Below are 24262 nucleotides of genomic sequence, written 5' to 3' on the forward strand. Positions count from 1 at the left end.
TCTTGCCTTTTTATCTTTCAATTTTTTTAATTTAAATTTTCACAAGATGCTTCCTGAAATCTTCACAAGCCATTATTTATCTTTTTTTTTTCTTCACAAGCCATTGTATTTATCTTTTTTTTTATATAAAAAAAACCTTTAGCAATACTTCTTATTTGATTGTTGAATCTAAATAATTAGAAAGGAAAGTGCTTTTGATATATAAATTAAGTTATTTTAAAAAAAAATTATATTTTCACATGATCTTTGCTTTTGATTCCCGAAGTACAATAAATCGTTTTTTTCTATCTCTTTTTAAGTTCACTTCATGAGTAATTTGCTCATTCTTTCTTGTTATTGTTGAAAACCCTTAGTTCGTTAAAGAAAATCTGAAAATGTAATTAGATCGGAAGAGTAGCAGGTGATATTTTTATCCCGAAAAATTTCTAATGAATATAACGAATTATATTTTGTCTAATTATATTTAGATGTGATCAATAAAAGATAAAAAATGATGAACTGGTCATATATGCTTTCATTCTATTTATCTCTCTTCATTTTTTCCTTTATAGTGTGGTGTAACTTCAAATACACTCTTGTGAAACTTAGTTAATAATACTGATTGAATTTGTGAAAAAGAAGGGTTCGATTCTCATAATACACTCTTGTGAAAGAGGTCCCATAATACATAGGAGAAGGGCATTTTAGTCCATAAAAAATTATACCTGCTCGCAGACTTGCAATTGAAGACTCTGATGTTTATGTACCATGTACCTAGCGAGTAGTGGAGGTGGAGAGAGAGAGAAACGAAGCAATTGTAGTTTATCTTTTCTCTGTTCTTCTTCTTCTTCTATGCTTGGCGTTCTGATTTTCCCTTACGATTGACTCAGGAATTGGCTATGGCTGTACCCGTCGAGGAAGCCATTGCAGCTCTATCCACATTCTCGCTCGAGGTACTTCCGTCACCATCAACTCTTGTTTCTCTATTTCAATCCAATTTCTGCCACATTTTTTCTCAGTTCTTTTGTTATGAACATTTTTTCTTTTGTAATTTTGCTATTGTTCGTTTGATTCAGTCCATCATTCGCTTAATTGCTGGTAATTCTAATTACAGAAACTTTCATTTTGGTTTTGAAGTTGAGTTTGTTATAGATAGCTAGCGGCTTTTTTATTTTGTTTGTTCAAAATGTTCATTAGTCAACTATTGACTGAAACTGACTTCTGATCTGTGAATGCTAGATTTACATGGCATGTAATTTGATGTTGAGGTTCCAAAATAACGCATTTCAGGAACTTGCGGTTTTTGTTTCTATATATAAGAGTTATTTTTCAAGTGTACTTTTTTTTTGGTTTGTGAATTATGTAGGATGAGCAACCAGAGGTGCAGGGACCTGGAGTGTGGGTGTCAACTGAGAGAGGTGCAACAGAAAGTCCAATAGGTACTTCTGTTTCTTCTTCTTTGGATATGTTGTGCATTTATACTTTGATTGTATTTAAAAGCTTGAGCACTTTCAGCTTTGCTTCAAAGATGCATAGAGTTATTAGTATAATTTAGTAATTACCATTTACCACCCTCATTTTTGTAGAGTATAGCGATGTTTCTGCTTACAGACTATCTCTATCAGAGGACACAAAAGCTCTCAATCAGCTGGTATGCAGCTCTTGGGCTATTTTTGTAGTTTAATCTACTCTTTATCTTTAGTTGAGAATTTTTTTTCTGATTATAAATTTTAACTGCTTTTGCTAATACAAAATGCAGAATGCCCTTACCCAAGAGGGAAAGGAGATGGCATCGGTGCTTTACACATATCGCAGTTGTGTCAAAGCCCTTCCTCAGGTAAAAATTTTCTCTTAAGCTGCAGGTAGTTGAAGTCTGTCAATGGATACAAAGTACATTGTCTATTAGATGAATGAAGAAATTTTGTCAAAATAAAAAGAATTAATCCTTAGCTTTTTGGGGTAAAGGAATGAATTCTGTCAGAAAGTGAGTTATGAGCCTAACTCAATCCTGCTAAACCGGCTTGTAAGGTGAGGATTGCTCCCCACTTATATAGTTTACCTTGACACTATCTTTATTCATTGTTGAACTTCTAAATGTCTCATTTTGCCCATGGCTACCCGCCATGTGGAACCTTCAACACTCCCCCTCTATCAAGGAGTACCCACAATTTAGGTGGCTTTTTCCAACAAATTCAATTAGACAAGGCTTTGCATAACCTAATGCAACATGATATTGTTATATACTGCCTTTTTCTTTTTCTTTGCTGATAATTAGCAATATTAAATTTATCGTAATGGAGATCCATTTTCATGTTTCCTTATGCATATATTCTTGTATGTAATTTATGCATTTTGCCACAATGGGACAGCTACCTGATTCTATGAAGCAAAGTCAAGCTGACTTATATTTGGAAACATATCAAGTTCTGGATTTGGAAATGAGTCGTCTACGTGAAATTCAGCGTTGGCAAGCATCTGCTTCCTCAAAAGTACAGGATGTTCTTTACATATTATACAATCCTTTATTATTTTATCAGAAACTTGGCCGGATCCAGACTTTGCACATTAAGTGAATCTGTAAATGCCATTGTTTTTGTAGTTAGCTGCTGACATGCAACGTTTTTCTAGGCCTGAGCGACGCATTAATGGTCCTACAATATCTCATTTGTGGTGTGTTATAATGATTTATGCTTTTGTTGTTGGTTTTTGTTATTGTTGTTGTTTTGTGTTTTTTATTTTCTCTGTTCTTGACTGCAGGTCTATGTTGAAGTTGCTTGATGTTTTGGTGCAACTTGATCATCTTAAAAATGCTAAGGCTAGCATACCTAATGACTTTTCATGGTATAAAAGGTATGTATTTAATTTATGCCTATCTCACTTTATCTTCAGGTTGAGGATCTTCATCTTTTCTCAGGTTCAGTGCTTCAGTTTGTTTCTGTTATATTATCTTATATCCATTTATGCTCGGAACCCTTTTTTATGTATGGTGATTTTGTATGCACTTTATTCTCATTCTCTTCTCTTAATTAGCAAATATTTTTTCTTTTTATCATTTCGTATTTTTTTTTCTCTGATGAAATTTCTTTTCCCATAAAATAAATTAGAAAATTTCAGATATGTTATATTAAATCATTTAGCTTTAGAGTTTAGAGTGTTCAAATTATCTGGTTATTTAGGTAATAATGGGCAAAATGTGTTTTTATTCCTATACTTTTGTCCAAATGTGGTCAATGTATAGGGACCTTTCATATTGATGAATTTGATATTCAAACTTTAAAAAACATGTGGGTTTATTCCCTTCTCTCTAAGAATTCATCGTATTTTTTAAAGTTAGGAGGGACTAAATCCATATGTTTTTTAAAGTTTGAGGACCAAATTCATCAATATGAAAGTATAAGGACCTTGACCACATTTGACCGAAAGTGATACAGGGGACCAGTCCCTGCAAACCAACACAAAGCTAGCAACACAAACTCAAGATACTCCAAATAACACGAAGACAGCAATTCAGAATCAAGAGTTAGGCTCAAGAGGGGTGCAATTAGAAGTTAGGCCCAAGAGGGCAGTGAGTAAGCCATCTTACCTGAGGGATTACATCTGAAGGGTGAGATGGGGAATTAGCCTTGTAATTTCCCTGCTTGAGGCTTGCCAGGTAGTGGGAGACAAGCCTAATGAACTTTGATTCCCTTGTAAGCAATATTCCAATTCTGTTAGGGACACTTAGTATAAATAGCTATGTAAATAAATCAAGCAGGGCATGAATGAAGAATTACCTTTTGAGTCTTTTCTTTCTTAATTTGGAGGCCCTGGTTCCTCGAAAACCAGTTTTATTCCCTTTTCCTTTTCAAGCACGTATCAGAAAGTATAGGGACTGAAGACACATTTTTCCCTAATATGAATATAAATTCTAAGAGAACACATTGAAATTTGATTTTTCGTTCTGTCTATTTTAAGAAATACAGCTTTATGTATTACTTGTAGTTGGGAAAACTGTAAAATAACTTTCAGATTAAAAAAAGGCAAACTTTGCAAGATTCATGCTCTATGCCTGATAATCTTTAGGAATATTATTATGCAATTACCTTCTCACCTGATTTAGGATTTCCATATTTGAAAACTTACTTAATGAAGTTTCAGTCATTCATTTTGTTTTTCTCTTAATTTGTCAGGACTTTCACACAAGTCAGTGGTCAGTGGCAAGACACTGATTCAATGAGGGAGGAATTAGATGATTTGCAGGTGCATAATTGATGAAATTTCCAAGTTTATGACATATAGAGTGCTGTAAATTTGTTATTTATGGATTGATTTCAAAAAAGAGTCTTTTCCAAAGTTCTCCTTGTTTATATTGTACTTTTGAAAATGCCAAACCAAAGATGGATGGTGATTGATCTTTTTTAATTGTATGTGCAGATTTTCTTGAGCACAAGATGGGCTATTTTGTTGAATTTGCATGTTGAGATGTTCCGTGTGAACAAGTATCCTGTATATCAACTTAACATTTTTTTGTTCCATATGACATTCTTGGCAAAACCTCAATGTCTACTCTTTAGGTTTAACTTGTTAATGTTTGGTTATTTTTGTTTAGATTTTTTTTTAAAGTTTTGTATTTAGGATGGATATGGGAACTGATTCAACTGACACTTGACAGATAAGGTGGTCCATTAAAACGAAAAATTGAGGGCTAGTTTGTGTTGAACTGATAGTGATATAAGAGTGTGTGTAGGGGACTGGAGGATTTATCCTTACCTAGATATACTTCCATCCAAAATAAACATGTAGATTTGGTCAATACTTGAGTTGAGAAATAAAGAGAGAATAACTGGTGGCTAGGCTACCTCAAATCCTTCTTTTGATTAGTTATTCAAGTTTACAGTTTGAAGCAAATTAGAGGGAATCTAGCTGATGAAGAGTTTTTAATCTAGCATTTAGGACTTGGCTTTTGTCCTTGAGTACTGTAAAAAAGAAGTACAAGGAACTCCTATCGATTTATCACACCCTGACTCAACTTTTACTTTGTAACACGTTTTAAATACTATCCTTTTTATTTCTTATTCAAATCCTTGACTTGAAATAGTGTAGAAGACATTCTTCAAGTTCTTATAGTCTTTGTTGTAGAGTCTTTAGAATTGGACTTTGCACTTCTCTTTCCAGAGCGCCACATTCTTTTGCGTGTTTTGCCTGTTCTTGTTGTCCTAGTGACATCATCAGAGAAAGACAGCGAGTCTCTGTATAAGAGGGTGAAAATCAACAGACTGATCAATATATTTAAGGTACTGTTGTATATATGCTTATTTATGACATTATATGTACAGGTTAATGAAATGATGTTATTATTACCTATGAAATTTTATATTTTTTTGCCTTAATTCTTTCTCTATTGTCAACCAGTTCAAATCTGTGTATCTTTTTATCCTTTTTTACAGAATGAAGCAGTCATTCCTGCATTTCCAGATCTGCATTTGTCTCCTGCTGCAATATTGAAGGAATTATCAACATACTTTCCAAAATTTTCTTCCCAAACTCGTCTTCTCACCCTTCCAGCACCTCATGAGCTTCCACCTCGTGAAGCACAAGAATATCCTCCAAATTGTTTTATGTTTTTACCGATAAATTGATACTAATTTGTTATTATTGAACCTAAATTTTATTTCCTTGACCAGTGTCATCCATGAACTAATATTAATTTTTACCACTTTCACTGCAGATAGATGAGTTGCGACCATGTTTGATTTAATTACTTCGGTCCTCTAATTTATTTTTAAGGTTCAATTTGATTTTCTTATTTTTAAAAGGTTCAGTTAGGTCCTTTATTTTTTAAAATGGGTTCAATTTGGTCCCACTTAAACTCATTTTTTGAAAATGTTCGAAGCTGTTGGAAGAAAATGGGACCAACCCAATTTAAAAAATAAAAGACCTAATTGAACCTTTTAAAAATAAAGGGACCATATTGAAGCCAAAAAATAAATTAGAGGACTAAAATAGTAATTAAACCTATACTTCTGGATAACAAATTGCATGCTTTCTGTTCATTAAAGTTAAACAATACCCGAAGGGTGGTCTATATTTTTTTTCTGATTATTGACAAATTGATTAGTGTTTCAGCTGGAATTGAATAATACATGTGTTGAAAACTGCAGTGGCTATAGCCTCCTAAAAAAAGTTGGTGTTAACAGTTATTTTTTTCCTGCAAAATTTTGTGCATTCGTTGTTGGATGATATGGAAAACTTCATAGGTTTAATTAATATATGTTATTGCAACCCATGATCCATTTTTAGATTAATTTGTAGTTTAAATTACTATTGGAACTTCCACTAAAAATTATTGAAGAATCATTTGACTTCTGAAGTGTTAAACTATTATAAACTTATAAATCATCTTCCCGCCGGGTCCTTTAGAATGTAAACTTGACATGATACACATATCAGAGACATTATCTGATCATCAATCATATTGGAGCCATCCGTGCTGAGCATGATGATTTTGTTATTCGTTTTGCTTCTGCAATGAATCAGGTGCTTCCCTCTGCTCTGACTGGGCTGCAAACATAAAGCTCTCTCTGAAATCTTATTTGTTTTGTTTCTGTTGACTGTTGCAGAGCATTTAAAACCTGCTAATTTGTTGTTTATCTCTGTTTTTGCAGCTGTTACTGTTGAAGTCAACTGATGGTTCTGATGTTGAATGGAGCAAAGAAGTCAAGGGGAACATGTATGATATGATTGTTGAAGGTTTTCAGCTATTAAGCAGATGGACTGCACGCATATGGGAACAATGTGCTTGGAAATTTTCTCGACCATGCAAAGATGCATCCCCATCATTCTCTGACTATGAAAAGGTAAGGAATGTTCAAATCTTCTAATTATTGTTATCTTCTATTTCCTTGTGCTTTTATTCTTATTCTTCTTCTTGTTCTCATTGGTTGTGATGGATGATTAATGACTAATGTTCTAATCTGGTACTGGCACTACCCACCGCCAATATTGGCAACATTTTTTTTATTTATATATTGGAAAAAATTCAAGTTTCACATTGGCTAGAGATAAGGATAAGATAGAATATATAAGTGGGGGGCAACCCGCATTCTAAGGTGGTATTAGAGCCTATCCTAGTTCTATTATAAGGGTCACCCACCATATTATCCTCACACCAAGCCCAAAAGTGGTCTGGGCGTGAAGGGGTGTATTGGAAAAAATCCAAGTCCCACATTGGTTAAAGATAAGGCCAAGATAGAATACAAAAAGTGGGGGACAACTCTCACCCTATGAGCTAGTTTTTGGAGTTGAGTTAGGCCCAATATACATTTTAAAAGTATAAAATAATTATCTATTTATACCAAAGAGCAGTTCTACATTGCAGTTGATACCATGTGTAGCTTTATCCACATTAAATATTACTTGAATTAATATTGTCTTTCCATTAGACATTAAAATTAACCATTTTCACCTAACCAATATTTTCTTCATTTTTTATTTATTTCTATAAAACAATTAACTAAGGGAAATTCTAAAAAACAATTTGTGCTTTCAGTTGTGTTGATACTCCTTGTTACTTAAAGCATATTAAACACTTAAACTTGAACTAGCCAGTTTTTTTTTAAAATTAACCACACAAAACTTAACCATTTAGCACACAAATCAATCAATTATTGTATCAGTTAGCCACTTATTTTCAGTTATCTAATTATTTGTGTTAACCATGCACAAACGTGATTTGGTTAATTGTACTTAAGTTTGATTCAATCAAAGTTGACATCTTACACTTAAAATAAAAATGTATCATGAACAAATCACCCCCTCACTCCCAAGCACTTTTGGGCTTGGTTTGGGATAATATTGGGTGGCCCTTTAGTGAATGTAGGATAAGCTCTGATATCATCTTAGAATATGGGTTTAAGCCTTACTCAGTCCTAAAAGCTAACTCATAGGATGAGGGTTGTCTCCCAATTATATATTCTATTGTAGCCTTATCTCTAACTGATGTGGGACTTGAGTTTTCTTAACCCCCCCTCCCCACCCCCACCCCCCCCACATCCAACACTATTGGGCTTGGTGTGTGGATAATATGATGGCTGATCCTTTAATGGATCTAGGATAAATTTTGATATCATCTTAGAATGTGAATTTAGGCTTAACTCAACCCCAAAAGCTAGCTTTTGGGGTGAGGGTTGCCTCCCAATTATATATTCTATTGTGGTCTGTTAACGGTTTGACAAATGTCCAAGTAGTAAAGACTCGGAAGTCTAAGTATCGATTTCTACAGGAACTTTGTTTTGTACTTGCGTTGAATAATTTCCAATTTATAAAAAAAGAAGATGAGATGAGGTGTAAAAGATCAGGATAATAAATACTAGTAGAGAACAAAAGGAAATAATAGGGAATTTATCCTACCCACATCTATTAGATTACTTGCCCCTGATGTCTCACAATGATAAACCTATTTTATCTATCTATCTTCCAAATGTCTTTGCAAAGATTCAATAGATAAAATGCATGAAGTTCTAATTCTAGATGTTTGCTTTGATGCATGGGCATAATGCAATCACTTTATGTCTAGCAATGATTTTATTAAGATACTCCTTTCTTTTAGTTCTATTAGAAATTATCCTTTGTCGAACGACTAATTCCTAAAACTGATGTATGCAAAACCTTCCTTGTATTTCTATTAAGGATTATTCTCTGTCGAGCACATAATCCCCAAAATAATTCAAGGATGAATGATGCATGAAATTAAAAGTAAAAAAGGATAATAGGAAAGAAAACACCTGTTGCATTGATAAATATGAAGTATACAATACATCTTTTGACTTTTTAGGCCTGTCAGGCCCTAATTAAGGGTTTAGCCTCTCATGGCCATAAGGGACCTTACACTAGAAAAGGGATATGGGAACTAATGAAGGAGAAGGGATGAAAAAAAGAATAAAAAATGATGAGGGAGAAGAAAGAATTTCCTAAGGAAGGGTTTTTAAGCTTTGGATGTGTATTAGAGTGCTCTGAGACACGGTGTGTACTTTCTCCTTGGCTTGACTCTTTTTTTATAGTTGTTGGAGTGGACTTGGGCTTGCGTGCTCACGCTTAGCACGCTCTGCTCGCTTAGCGCGGGTGCCTATATTTGCACTTAGTGCGCGCTGTTCACTTAGCGTAGGTGCCTGTATTCGAGCTTAGCGTGCCTCTTCCTCGCTTAGCGCCAGTGCTTGTTTTCGCGCTGAGCGCATCTTGGGCTGGGCCTTTTTTCAAATATTTGCTATTTTCTGCATTGTTTTGGCTTTTAATCCCTCCTTTTCATATCTGCAAGCCATAAATAGGAAACACATCAATTCCTAACAATTAAGCATGAATAACTGTTAAATAATCATTTTTAAAGATATTTTCACTCTATTTTCATTATAAAAAACAATTCATATTTAGCAGTTATCATGGTCTTTAGCCGATGTGGGGCTTGAGTTTTTCTCTATAGTTTCTTATTAAAAGATAAAAATATGTTACCATAAATATTGTATTTGTTGTAGGTAGTACGATATAATTACAGTGCAGAGGAAAGGAAAGCACTGGTTGAACTTGTGAGCTACATAAAGAGTGTTGGATCTATGATGCAGCGGTGTGATACACTGGTTGCTGATGCTTTATGGGAAACAATACATTCTGAGGTACAAGATTTTGTCCAAAACACATTAGCTACTATGTTGCGGACTACCTTCAGAAAGAAGAAGGACCTCTCTAGGTAGAATTATAATTTCACATTACATGGTATATAATTGTTACTTTGTGTAACTTGATAGCTGATATGTTCCTTGGACTCGGTGTTCTCATGGAATTGTTGATGAAAGTCCTAAAGCTGCTCTTAGAGACTTAGATTGTATCATGAAAACATAATTCTTCTGGATCATAATCAAAGATGTAACAATATTTTCACAATGCAACTTGGAGGTAGTTGGTTTCAAGATACAATTTTATGTTTGTACTGTTAGACTGGAGCAAGAGAGAAAATGCTTTCTGTTGAAAGTATGGAAGAGACTGTCTGTTTCTGCTTTTTTGTCTTATGTTCAGCTTGTTGTACAGCCTTGTACAATAAATAAAATAAAGTAAATAAGAATATAAGATAGTTAACACTAACATGTATTCTGTTGAGTATTTCAATAATACCAACAGAGAATTTTGTTAATGTTTCGGTTAGCTTATTTTTGTTTTCACCAAGCGTGTAACCTGTTGGAAATTACCTAATAATAATGGTTTCACTTAGCATCATGTATAAATGAGTGCATTTTTTCTCAAGCTTTTCACTCACAAACAGTCTCTAAAATATTATTTCCTTTGATCTCAATTTAATCAAAGAGCTACAGGGAGATATTTTGGCTGAATAGTGTTTGTGTAAAAATTAAGCAAAACTGAACATGTGCTTAGTTATGTTATGTCAGTTCTTGTGATATCTGAGAATAAAAAGGATAAATGACTGGATGGACTATACTTTCAATAAAAAAAAAAGTGCTTTATTTTGAGAGTATGAAACTCAAATACGCATTCTCAAAGATGTAACGAAATCCTGGGGAAAAAGTTTAAATTTTAAATAATAATATTAGTATTTGTTTGTTAATCAAAATACTCTTTTGAGCTGATGCATTTTGTCATTGTTTCTTGCTTGATTTCCTTCGTTGTAAATTGGCACTGCATGATACTTGTGTTGTGACATATGTGAGCAGCTTAGTCAAAGAGTATGGCTAGAGTTTAGACTATATTAACAAAACCTGGATTTGCAGTTTGCAAATTTTGGCTTATAGTTACTATTATTTGGTAGAAATTGAGTTTTATTTTTAAATGCAGTATTTGATGGTTCTTTGATTTATCCTATGATACTTCTTCAGAGTTTTTGGATTGAATTCTATTTATTCATTTGAATCCCAAGAAAATTCAAGGAAAACGGTTCATTGATTGAAAAGTCTGCATCATGTAATACTCGTTTCTTGCTTCAAGTTTTTTTATTGCTTATATCAATTACCCAAATATGGATTTTCAGGATTCTTTCAGATATGCGGACCCTTTCAGCTGATTGGATGGCTAATACAAACAAGTCAGAATCTGAGTTACAGTCCTCTCAGCATGGAGGTGAAGAAAGCAAAGCAAACATATTTTATCCAAGAGCAGTTGCCCCAACTGCTGCTCAGGTCTTCATCATTTTCCATTCTCTTGCTGCCCCTCTTATATAATTTGTTATTATTGATATGCATATAAGTGAAGAGCTGCATTTATGAGAGATCTAAGTATCGATGCTATATATTGAACTCTGCTATCTGTAATTCTGTATAGATGTTTTGTTGAACTAGCATATGGACTTACTATTTACTATTGCTGTGATAGAAGAAAATAAATAAAGATGCTGAAGTGTGCATTTATTTTGAAATGTTGAACAAAGATTAATTTATGTGGGGTCATGCATTTAGGCAGATTCATTCTTATTTCTTACATGTTTTTGAAGTTTTTATATTTTCTTCTTTTTCTTAGATTATTTTTTTCAAACGCAGGTCTTCAGCATGAAATTTCTTCTTCATGTGCATTCATGTACATTATAGCAATCAATTATTCATACTTTATAAGGCCTTGCATGATAATTTTTGAGGAGAGGCTTATCAAAAGTTGTTATCGAGATTCTCTATATTCTGGCTTGGGCTGCTTTACAAGTTCCTTTTGTGGAAAGCATGCAATTGTTTCTTAGCTTATCTCTTCACTACAGGTGCACTGCTTGCAGTTCTTAATATATGAGGTGGTTTCTGGTGGTAACCTTAGGAGGCCAGGTGGACTCTTCGGCAATAGTGGCTCAGAAATCCCAGTTAATGATTTAAAACAGCTGGAGACATTTTTTTACAAGCTTGGTTTTTTCCTTCATATTTTAGACTACTCAGGTAAATGGTCTTAGACTGACCCAAGCATCAATGTTACTGCAAAGGCTTATCCTTTGGTCACATTCCCTTGATAGATTCAACATCTACATTGACAACCTCTTCCTCTCGCCAATCCTGCCCTGTGGTTCCTCTCCTACATTAGGGAGCTAGTTTTAAAGCATTACATTTTGTGTTATATCTCTGTTAATAACATATGGACCCACAAACAGATATATGGCATGGCTTCATGGTGCACTGCTTCAAACCTATACAGGGCTCTTCTACTCCCTCTTGGTTTTTATCTGACAGAATTAAAGGGTAAATTAGTCAAACATCTAGAAATTGAATTAGAACATACATGCAATAGAGCTGACAGATGCCTGATTATTAATATTAGAATGTTGTAAGACTGCAGTTATTAAACTGTAAGTCTTGGGCTGTTAGCAGTTAGATTAGCTGTTGAAAGCTGTTCTAGTGGCAATCTTGTCTATAAAATACTCTAATAATTAACAACATCATTTGGTGTTCATGAAATCCTTGGTCTCTTACGAAATTTTAAACATCTAATACAAACTATACATCATTGAATTGAGAGGGCAGATGGATGTTTAAAGGATAGCTGAACACAACATTAAACTGACATCTTGCTTTCTTGGGTAGAATAGTGGCTGAATAAATATCAGCTTTTTGGGTGCTATTTAGATATATGATAAATTATCAGGTCACTATAGATTATGTTTCCCCTGCCATGTGGACCTAAAAATGAAGGTTGGTCCTTTAAAGCATCGAAACTTATTTTTGTGCTTATGATTTAGCTGTCACAACTTATCTTTTATCTGCTCATTATTGTACCTTAGGTATACCAATTGGGAGGTCCCAGTGTCGCCAATTCTTTTAGAAAGTATCCTAAAAGATTTCAATTTCTTGGACTAAAGAAGAAATGCATTATAATGTAGGAGATTCTGAAAGATTTTGACCTTGTAACTTCTGAAACAGTTCAATGATATAGAATCCTCTGCATATGCCTTATTGCATCCTTCAATGTAATTGACTTGGGTAATGGTGCTCGCAGCGACTGTCGCAACATTGACAGATCTTGGTTTCTTATGGTTTAGAGAATTCTATTTAGAGTCTTCACGAGTCATTCAGGTAATACTTATCACCACAAAATTATTTGAATTTCAAATCTATCATTTTCACCAGAAATACTCTTTGATAAGACCAGCTAAAAATCTCATAGCTAATAGCAAGATATTGGTTGCATCAAGCATTCACTCATCGGAATCTATTTGTAATTGAATAAAAAACTCTAATAATGGTAGGCTCGCAACTTCTCAATGTTGTTTTCCAAACTTCAAAATTTCCAAATTCTTCTAAACTTGTGATCTTTTTATTATTCTTTTCTTTTATGCATTTGTTCTCCACCTCCCTCTCTTGTACTAAATTTAGTCAATTTATTCCTTATAGTTTCCAATTGAATGCTCTCTTCCCTGGATGTTGGTGGATTGTGTACTTGAGTCACCAAATTCTGGTCTTCTCGAGAGTGTTCTGATGCCATTTGACATCTATAATGATTCAGCTCAGCAAGCCTTGGTGTTGCTGAAGCAACGATTTCTATACGATGAAATTGAGGCTGAGGTATTATAGTTTTTTAACTTAATGGCTAATGCTAGATGATTATATGATGAATGTCCTGGAGCATTACAATATTTGATATGCATGATTTCAGGTGCATATGCTGTAGTGCACCAAATTCATGGGCGTAACTTAAGTGCTGTTAGGCATCATCCTACTGTTACTAAATTTAAGAGATGATAAAATGAATACCAGGGGAATTGAGCACAAGGAGTAGAAGTGGGAATTGGGCCATAAAATTCTTGCTTGCATGGCAAGGTGGGAAGGAAGGGAAAACATGGGGAAGCGAGGGTGAAAAAAAGGGAGGGGCTGGGAGGATCTTTGTGGTGGCATCCAGAAAATTGAGTGGGGACAGGGAGGAGGCAGGACCCTCAATGAGCCTGCATTTTATGTATTTTCTTTTCTATTTTGAGAGTTGTTTGTAAATTCGTGCCTTCTGTTGGCATCGGTTTCTACCGGTAGCAGAGAGTGAATTTTGGTGTTAGTACAACAAGATTTTTGCTTCTGATTACCAGTTTCCTATCATATGCTTTCTCCATTCATTGATACTGTTTTCTGTTTACCTTTTTTTCACAGGTGGATCATTGTTTTGATATATTTGTTACAAAATTGTGTGAAACCATTTTCACATATTACAAAAGTTGGGCGGCAAGGTATGCTCATTTTTCTCTGGCTTATCCAGCTTTTCTTTTGATTATTCCATGGACAAACCTTTTTTCTTACTGATGAATGCCTAAATTTTGCAGTGAATTGCTTGATCCTTCCTTCCTCTTTGCTTCAGACAATGCAGAAAAGTATGCTGTGCAACCCATAAGGCTCAATATGCTGCTTAAAATAACTAGAGTGAAGGTGAATGAATTACATTATCATAATGTTTCTTTTCTATGATTTGATTTGGTGCATTAAAGTGTAAACTGCATGTATACTACCAGATTAACAATTTTTGGATATGAAAATAGCCCAAGGTGGGGGGACTGGGAAAGATATGTACATGCTATTAGATACCCCTCTCCCACCAGGGTTTGGAAACGCTTGACTGAAGCCCTAGTTTAAGTTAACAAAGCTTAACTGTTTTATTACTTCATTTTAATATGTATCAAGGTGTTAACAATTCAAATGTCATTATCTTCAAGTGATCTTGGAATGATGTGACTTACTATAACTTAAGGAATTATACAAAACAGATGTCTTTGTGTATTATTATAAGCTGGAATAAGTTTTTAGAATATTTTTCCTCTAGAATTTAATATTTTACTGGTTATCATTAGTTGCATCAAAATCTTCCCACTAGTTAACAAAGCTTGTTGATCAGAAAGTCCAGGTTTGAAATCTTGTGAATGGAAAAACAGGTTCTGGGAGAGTGTTGCCCCTCTAATTGGTTCAACCCAACTCAAATTGGATTAGTTAGCGTCCAAGGTGGCTTTTGGATGTTTGGTCTATCTTTTTGGAGCTTCTCCCCTCTTTGAAAGGATAAACCAGGTCAAATACAATTCTGGAAAAACTATTAAGTATAAAAGTGGCTTCTTTCTAAATGAACTAATGAACAAAACATAAAAATAAGAGTTTTTAGATAATCTAAATTTTAGGAACTTCTCCTTTCCCTTCACTTCTCCAAATCCCAAAACTCAGTAGTGTGCTAACCAAGAATTTTTAACTAAAAATTTACTTTTAAGCTGAAAAAAAATATAAATCAAACATCTTCAATTATAAAGTTTTGTTTTCACTTAAACTTTAAAGCAGTTTTTAAGATCCTAAAAATTCAATCCAAATGCTACCTAGGGAAAAACTTCTCTAAAGTTGTTGACTGAGAGAATAAAGACATTTTGGTAGCAGTTTTACTTTTCAAAAATTTGTTTCTAGGGTAATTCCATTTTAATCTTAAACAAATTCTTGTATAAACTTCTGGTGTCAAAAGCATGGAAAGTAGGTTCCAATCATCTTCAATGCCACATCCTGCAACAAACTAATGGAGATTGTTTAAGAAAATGATCATGAAGGCTAAGATTGATACTTACATGAATTATAAACTTTTATTTTCATGGTGTATTCATGGTTCTATTTATATGATCTCTCTCTCTCACACACACACTCACGTGTATGTTCTGCTGGATGCCATAATTAGTATTTGAGTGAGTTGCAATTACTCTCATGTGATTAAATATCTTTTGATGCACAGCTGCTTGGAAGGATGATTAATTTGCGAAGTTTGATCACTGAATGGATGAACAAGGTTTTCCGTGAAAATATTGAGTTTCTATTTGGTCGTTTTGAGTGTCAGGATCTGTGTGCCATAGTGGTTAGTGATTTTACCTTTGCTCCTTACCATGGCCAACAATTATGAACTACCTATTGTTTTCTCAATGTTCATTAACTAATGTAATACTGTATTTTATTTCAGGAATTAGAGAAGCTGTTGGATGTCTTAAAACATTCACATGAACTACTGTCTAGAGATCTTTCTGTAGACTCTTTTAGTCTCATGTTGAACGAGATGCAAGAGAACATTTCCCTTGTATCATTTTCTAGTCGACTTGCCTCACAGGTTTGTCCCTTTGAGCTCTAAAGATGTACTTTAATTTTGATGTCTTCCTATTATTTTTTTAATCTTGAATCCTCATATTGAAAGTTTGAAACCACTATTTGAATGGTAATTAATAATTTCATGACTTGATCTGTTTCCTGCAATTTCATTGATCTATTTCTTTATGTATGCTAGATTTGGTCTGAGATGCAAAGTGATTTTTTGCCAAATTTCATTCTCTGCAATACTACTCAACGTTTTATCAGATCATCAAGGACTGTTCCTGTTCAAAAGCCATCAGTACCCTCTGTGAAGCCTAGTTTCTATTGTGGTACTCAAGTAAGCATTCCTCTTACTGCCTTTAATGGTACAAACATTATAAAATCAATTGCAGTATTTTTAATGTCTTAAATAATCATCTATTTGTGATCATAAACATGTTAAATACAAGTAGTTCAATTTTTAGCTCAACTCAGATGTATACATGGTAAAATAATGTGATTTGCTTCCTCTGACTGAATTTGTTCATCTGACTTTCCATTTTGGGAAGTTTCAAAATGTTTGTCAGCGTGTTGCATAAGACCTTAGGACCAATGTGCCAGGTGGCTGTTCCAAGTATAGAAGAGTCTGATGCAAATTTCTTTGAGTTGAGAGCGCTTCTTTTTTTTTTTTTTTAGCTTTTGCTCTTATCTTTTTAGCTATCACTTTTGTGTATATATAATGAGAAAAAAGGAGATGAATGATTGTGTTTGTGTGCATGCTTTCTACAATTTTCTCTATGTACATATATAGAAGTTTCTCATTATCTCACTCTGATAGGATTTGAATTCTGCCCATCAAAGTTTTGCACGACTGCATAGTGGATTCTTTGGAATACCTCACATGTTTTCTGTTGTTCGACTTCTGGGATCCCGATCATTACCTTGGCTTATTAGAGCCCTTCTTGATCACATATCAAACAAGGTATGCCATTCTTTATATTTTCTAAATGGTGAATAATTCATTGCATGGCATTTGTTTTTCTGTGGAAACCTCCTAAACATTGTAAAAGACAATTTTATATATACATTTAAGTTTGATAATAAACTAAACAGTAGAAATTTATGTAAACTATTTGAAATTCTCCTTGCTTCCTACCCCTTGTCACTCTGTAATGAAAAATCCTTCATTATAATTGTACCTTAATTTAATCAAATTAAACAACTGATCATTATTTATAGATTGGCACACATACATACTGGATGCTTCTAGTTTGCATATGTCTATATTCATTGATATTATAAAATTTGGACGTGGCTCACTAACTATGTAAATGGGTGCTATTGCTAGATTACTTTGCTTGAACCAATGATTACAGGATTACAAGACTCTTTGCCAAAATCAATTGGGCTTCTTCCTTTTGATGGAGGTGTGACAGGTACATGATGACATTTTTCTTTTTACTTGAATAAACTTTACTCTGCAATTTACTTATATGCGAATGCTTAAAATGTATTCTTTCAACATCTTGATGGAAAATTATTCATACTGATTCATATGCATAGAAAATTCTTGAAGTATAAAAAATTGTGAAAGGCAAAATCATTCTCCAAATAATAGTGAGTCTTATCATGTAAATCATGTTGGAGGTTCATATATTGGACATGCATGCATCATACAATATTCCGAATTCTTGGTAACTATGCATCAATTACACAGTGCTTGACCAAATCATTTCTTAGATATTAATTATTAGTACCCTGTATTTCTTTGTCCTTTCTTTTGAATAAAGTATGACTAAATGCATTTCTTTGTCACGGAGTTGAGGTCATTGGCATTTCTTATACCCTTTTTCTTATGTTTCTTATATAACTAGGAGAGACCTTAGGCATAATGCATTTTTCAAAATCTCAGAAGCACTGAAACGTTTTGCTAGAAACTAGACATTTATCAAGGCAGTTATATTTCATGGTCATTACAAATAGTTTTCTCATAAACAAATCATCTACTAAGGAATACAATACATAGACACATGGTCATATCTGAGAAATTAATTCTTATATCATTGCTACCCAGGTTGCGTGAGACTCGTTAAGGAGCATCTTAACTGGGAGACAAAATCAGAGCTGAAAGCTGAGGTTCTTCATGGCATAAAAGAGATTGGAAGTGTATTATATTGGATGGGGCTTCTAGATATTGTGTTGGTCAGTAACATAGTGCAATACCAATTTATTTATTGCAATTGGCATCAACATAAGTTCAAGACTTAATAAATCTGTTTTATATTTCAAGATAACAATATAAAAATTCATGTTATTTTTGAAACCCAACCAAAAAATAAAAATGATGGCACAAGACCAGTTATTTTAGCCAATTGTAGGAGATAAAGTACCAAGGGGTACCTATAGTCGAGAACCTTTATGATGCAAAGATGACTCAAAAAACACGCAAGATATTGTAACTTGAAAGACATGAAAAGCTTGGTAAATATTATGAATAAAAGGAAATCTTTGCAGATGACTTACTTGAAGTCCTTATTTGGTTAGACTTTAAATAGATAGAGATGGCAAAGTTATTTAGGTAGAACTAGAAGAATTTAGGCATTGCAGGCATAAAAATGGCAAGGAGGACCTAAGAATGTGAGTGGAAAGTTAGGTGTTTGTGGGCTGGGTTTAACCGGTCCAGTCCCATCCTAATATTTTGGACATGGACCGGGCTGATTCTAACAAAATGTACAACTTCAGATATTATGCATAGCTGAGTTATATGATATGTGTGTGTGTGTGTGTACAAATGGACAAAAGTAGACAGCTTTCAATTTCTATATTCTGAACTTGTTCCAATTAGCTCTGGGCCAGAATGGGTTATTGGGGTCAGACCCAGGCCATAGTTAACTGTAAATTGGTTAATTTTTAGGTAAATTTGGAATTTTGATTTTGGGATGAAAGTGCTAGATATATAAATCATTTTTGAGAGTTGTGAGCATGTGCATTGTCCATGCTTCAAGACCAAACGGATCTTAAATTAGGAGGTGTATTAGGGATGTAAAATTATTCACGTGACTCCAAATAATAACTTAAGCTTTTGGGAGATTTGATCCTTTATGGAATGATTCTCAAACAAAATGGACATGCAAAGAAAAATGACAAAAGAGAGAGGTATTTAGGGAGTTCGGAATCTCACATGGGCTTTTTTAAGAATCTGAGCTAGAGGAGATCTCATGTCAGTCAAAGAATAATAATTTATCGTTTTATCATCACCAAATTCCCAAAGTAATTTTACAACAATGCATAATGTTGAAGAATACATTTTGCAAAATTGATAGTGTTACATGGGAAATAAGGAGGAATAACCTCATTTTCCTGAATTGTTGTCTATTGATGTTTTCATGTATGCTACTTTAATTTTAGATTAGTAGTGATCAATGCGATGCATTCTTGACAGAGAGAAAAGGATTCTATGGATTTCATGCAAACTGCTCCCTGGCTGGGCTTGCTTCCTGGAGCAGATGGTCAAATAGCAACTTCTCAAGATGGTGGAGACAGCCCTGTTGTTAGTTTGTTTAAATCAACAGCTGCTGCAATGGTTTCATACCCTGGTTGTCCATCACCCACCTCTTTCCACATTATGTCAAAACAAGCAGAAGCTGCAGGTTTGCTGTTGCATATGCTTTCTAATTTTTTTGCTGTTAGCTTCGCTTGTTTCTTTGTAAAAATAAAGATACAAATGCTTGATGTTAAAAGATTAGTTGAGAAGCCTAGATTGTAACATTAGGAAATATAATGGCCATAAGGTATTTCAAAATGATGAAATTGTAAAACTCAAATTAGTTTAGTATCAGCATGATGCAACAGACATGGATGTCATAGTCTAAACATCTTCATGCAGGAATTATGGTGAAAAATAAAAAATAGAATGTCTTTATGTCAAAAGTGCTATGCAACAATAATAACCTTACCCCACTATGTGATATGAAAAGAGATTCATTATTCATTATGAGATTCTTCTTAATAATTATCTCTAATGTCCTTGATCTCCCTCTATCTCTTTTCATATTACTAGAAATCATGCAATCTAGTCTTTTCATCATTGCCTTCAATGACATTCCTTCCGCATGTCCCAATTATCTTAAGTGATTTTCTATGTTCTCTTCCTCAATAGTTGCTAAAAATATCTTATTAATGCATTGTAATACGTCTCATTTAATATCAATTTTCTTTCATTTCTCTTCCTCTATGCCTAAAACCCTATTTTTTTTCTACGAAAACATTTATTATACCTTTGTATTTATCAATAAATTCGTTCTTTCTCTATAAAACTTTCTTACTTGTGGTTGCTTAAAATCAACTCTTATGGGTTTGATAACAAAATCCTTTTATTATTCATTGCTTTATGTACATTTATTTTGTGATCTGTAATTTTAGGAGAACAAAATGATATTTCTTATTATACATTGATCAAAACTACACAAGAGAGATCTATAGTCTAGTAGAGATCCCTACCATCCTGATGATAAAATAAATACAAGTTAGGGAAAGGGAGACTTAAATCAGACCAGATTTAAACAATCTGATTGTGAATTCTTTATTATAACTACCTAAATCTTCTAGAATCCTTATTTAAAATTTAAAATAAAAGCACATACAGCTGTCAACATGATCTTTTCATAGTAGCTCAAACATACACTGTTTCTTTTATTACAGATCTTTTATACAAGGCTAACTTGAACACTGGAAGTGTGCTGGAGTATGCACTTGCTTTCACTAGTGCTGCGTTGGACAAGTATTGTAATAAATGGAGTGCTGCACCCAAAACAGGCTTCATTGACATTACAATTTCTAAAGATTTCTATCGAATTTACAGTGGTCTCCAAATTGTAAGTAGCAACCTTCCACACCCCTTTCATTTTTCACGTTGCTTAATAACTTGATAGCGCTATGAATGATGAATTGACTTCACATATAAAATTATTTACATGTATAGGAATTGTCATACACCTTTTAGCTCACAGTTTTGATAAGTTAAATTGGCCCCTATTTAGTTTGGGGGGGCTCTTAAATTGGGCTGAAAATTTTCTGAAGCATGGAAGCATTACTAGTTAAAGGTGCCTTCTCTCGTTTTCAGGATGGCTGAAAATTAGCCTGAACCACTTTGTAATATCTTGTTCAATACATTAATGAATTTCCTGGTGTGTATTTTAAAAAAAATATATATTTTGATGTGTGCTTTTGCTTGAGCTACATAGGGATACTTGGAAGAGTCTGCCCAAGTGCCATCAAATAGTCATGAAAGGCTGGGAGATTCAGTTGCTTGGGGGGGATGCACTATAATTTATTTGCTTGGGCAGCAGCTGCATTTTGAGCTCTTTGACTTTTCATATCAGATCCTCAATATCGCAGAAGTGGAGGCTGCATCTGTTATGCAAACACATAAGAACTCACAATTTTCTGTGAAGGTTTATATTCTTCAAATCAAAGCCAAAAGAATACTTGCTTGTTTTACATAATCGTTATCTATTAATAAAATTATTGCTTTCATTATTGTCCATACTTTACCATGCAAGCATTATAGGAATGTTTTCCTTTTTGCTCATTTTCTTCTCATTTACTGCATTTCTAGAAAATTATTTGATGTTATTCGTCAATTCACTAATACAGTGAGTAAAGATGAAATCAACTTCAGTTTGACCATATTGTTGAAACAAATCAAATTTAATTTAGATGCATGTCATATCAAATGTTTTAATGATGTCCAAATTTTACTTAGTTACAAAGAACCTGCGACCTGGTTAAGTGCAATTTAAATTCCAGTCCTCGCCCAGCTTAAGTAACGATGGCTTTCTTTGTATGTATATTGATAGCATTTATTTTTCTTTTAACAGGGATGGGAAGCCTTATTGGAAGCAATGAAAAAAGCAAGGAGATTAAATAACCATGTATTTTCTATGCTTAAAGCACGTTGCCCCCTTGAAGAAAAGACAGCTTGCGCTATTAAGCAAAGTGGTGCTCCAATACATCGTATAAAATTTGATAACACAGTTTCAGCATTTGAAACACTGCCGCAGAAAGGTTCTTAACCGAGTAGTCTAGTGGTAGACTTCCAGCAAATTCTGTGCCTTGTTCCCTATACGGTGTACATTTAACTATGCGGTGTTGTTTGTAATAGATACTAAGTACGTAATGTTTCATGAGCCGAGTTTCTATTCAGAGGTAGCAACAATTTTGCATTTGATAAAAAAAAATGTTTGACATAGGTGTTCGATTTGAACAAACTGTTGGACAATATTTGGCCTGCTCGTATCGTATGGAACTAGGTTCAATCTGAACTCCTACGAAAAAATACAAACCGAAATATCAGAGTACAGCTTTAATAGAGCTCAGTCAGTTGGTAGTTACAACTGTCACTAGCTATTAGTAGTAGTTATGATTGAATTTAGCTTGTACAAGATTGTATAAATGCGTTTCTCTACCTCTTATGAGTAATTCAAGTCGAGATCATTTGTATCTATTCATGAAATGGTGTTTGTATGAAAAATTGTATTTTTTTTTTTACATGAAAGTACATGTTCTTTCTTGAACAAATATGTCTACTCAAAAAGAACGTTATATCCTTTAGTAAAAGGGTGTATTTTCTCTTCACTGCAAGTCATGAGACATGACTCTTCACCCAGAGTCATAAGATGCAGAGACGGACGCACGGGGACAAGCATGGGCTTCAGCTCCCCCTCCTTTCCAAATGTTAATACACATTAAAAAAAATATAATTAGACTAATATTAATTATGAATTATAATTATAATAATACATATTTTGTAAAAAATATGTACCGAGAATTTTTTCTTTTATTAGATATACTTTAATAAGATATTTTTAACTTTTAAAAATATTATTAGCTTTTAATATATTAAAAAAAATTATAAAGTAAATATTAGATATACTTAAAATTGATATTATTAATTTTTATAATTTTGCAAAATTTTTATAATGTAGAACACTATTTTTTTTTTGTCAATTGTTTTCCTTCTTCAGTTGCTTTCTCAATTGTCACACTCATTTTTTTTTTTCCATTGCACATTTTTTTCTCAATTGCCTGTAATTTCTTGCCACACCTTTCTTTCCTAATTGTTGCACCCTTTGTTTTGCAAATTTCTTCACTCGTTTGGCTTTAGATCCAAAAGATCATTACAAATCACTGAACAAGAAAAGTTTGTATCTTAAAATACAAGCTTAACGTTATAAATTTGATGTTCCTTTTCATTTTGAATTGAGAAATATATCAACAATTTCTGAATTTATGTTAAGGATTAGTTAAAACAAGAAAACATTTGACTTATCTTTGATGATTGTCTAATTTGTTTAGTATTGACTTTCAATTACCACAATCCGGAGATCACATTCAGCTATGAAGATTGTCAAAAATAGGCTCAAAAAATAAGATAGAAGATGAATTTTTAGTTGATTGTTTGGTTACATACATTGAAAGAATGATTGCTAACAAAATTGATATAGATTTTATTATTGATGAATTTTATAATATGAAAGAATGATATACACAACTTAAATAAAAAAGTACTGTTAACCTATTATAAAATGAGTTTTATTTAATATTTATTATTAATTTTTTAATCCCGTCCAATTGATTTTTGGATCCGTCCTAATAAGATGTATACTTTCTACTAATAAAATGATTTAAAAACATATATTGGTGGAATTAACTATGTGACAAAAATTTCTTTTAATATAATAATTATATAATAAATTTGAATCAAAATCAAAATATATATATTTGTATGACATTTATTTTAAAAATGATAATATTTAAGGTAACTTATTTATTTATTATCATTATAACTTATAAGACATATTCATTATAAATTATTATAAAATTGTGATAATAAACAAAAAAGTTACTGTAATTATAAGAACAATATTTCATAATATTTAATAAATGAATCACCATATAAAATAAAAAAAATTCATTTAAGATTTAATTGATAAAGTTAATTAGACATATATTTTTTATAATAATCTTAATTACCATAAATAAACAATATGACATGTTTTTATGAATAAAAAAATAAAAATGAAATTGAAAAACATTTACTATTATAATGAATTACGTCACAAGTTATAATTAAAAAGTAGATATTACAATTTTATTTTACTAAATAATTCTTACATTATCTATTAAAATATATTAAATAGATAGACCCAGTTTACAACGAGACAGTACATTAAAAATAGGACTGAATTTAAACACTTAAATACGATAGGTTTTTA

General features: G+C 33.0%; 1 protein-coding gene and 1 non-coding gene across 3 annotated transcripts; both read left to right on the forward strand.

Moving 5' to 3' along the window:
- Window positions 1-645: 645 nt before the first annotated feature.
- Window positions 646-22491, forward strand: LOC100814483 (protein PIR). Of its 2 annotated transcripts, none has more exons than XM_006577266.4 (31): window positions 646-796; window positions 870-932; window positions 1346-1418; window positions 1566-1630; window positions 1739-1816; window positions 2349-2468; window positions 2579-2649; window positions 2737-2829; window positions 4149-4218; window positions 4393-4457; window positions 5057-5252; window positions 5406-5557; window positions 6402-6495; window positions 6624-6815; window positions 9486-9697; window positions 10988-11135; window positions 11702-11870; window positions 12922-12998; window positions 13317-13487; window positions 14061-14137; window positions 14231-14333; window positions 15661-15780; window positions 15883-16026; window positions 16201-16344; window positions 16825-16968; window positions 17335-17422; window positions 18061-18188; window positions 19429-19636; window positions 20688-20860; window positions 21230-21439; window positions 21866-22491. In XM_006577266.4, exons 2-31 carry the CDS (start codon window positions 879-881, stop codon window positions 22058-22060), a joined length of 3834 nt encoding a protein of 1277 aa, XP_006577329.1. In that variant the 5' UTR covers window positions 646-796; window positions 870-878; the 3' UTR covers window positions 22061-22491. The 2 variants fall into 2 exon arrangements, with proteins under 2 accessions (XP_006577329.1, XP_006577330.1); XM_006577267.4 differs by having other exon boundaries at window positions 685-769.
- On the forward strand, window positions 5755-5927 carry MIR5773 (microRNA MIR5773). Its single transcript, NR_126629.1, has one exon. It is a non-coding gene; the product is annotated as a microRNA MIR5773 (primary transcript).
- Window positions 22492-24262: the final 1771 nt, after the last annotated feature.

This window comes from Glycine max, chromosome 3, assembly GCF_000004515.6.
Source record: "Glycine max cultivar Williams 82 chromosome 3, Glycine_max_v4.0, whole genome shotgun sequence".
NCBI classification, from domain to species: domain Eukaryota; kingdom Viridiplantae; phylum Streptophyta; class Magnoliopsida; order Fabales; family Fabaceae; genus Glycine; species Glycine max.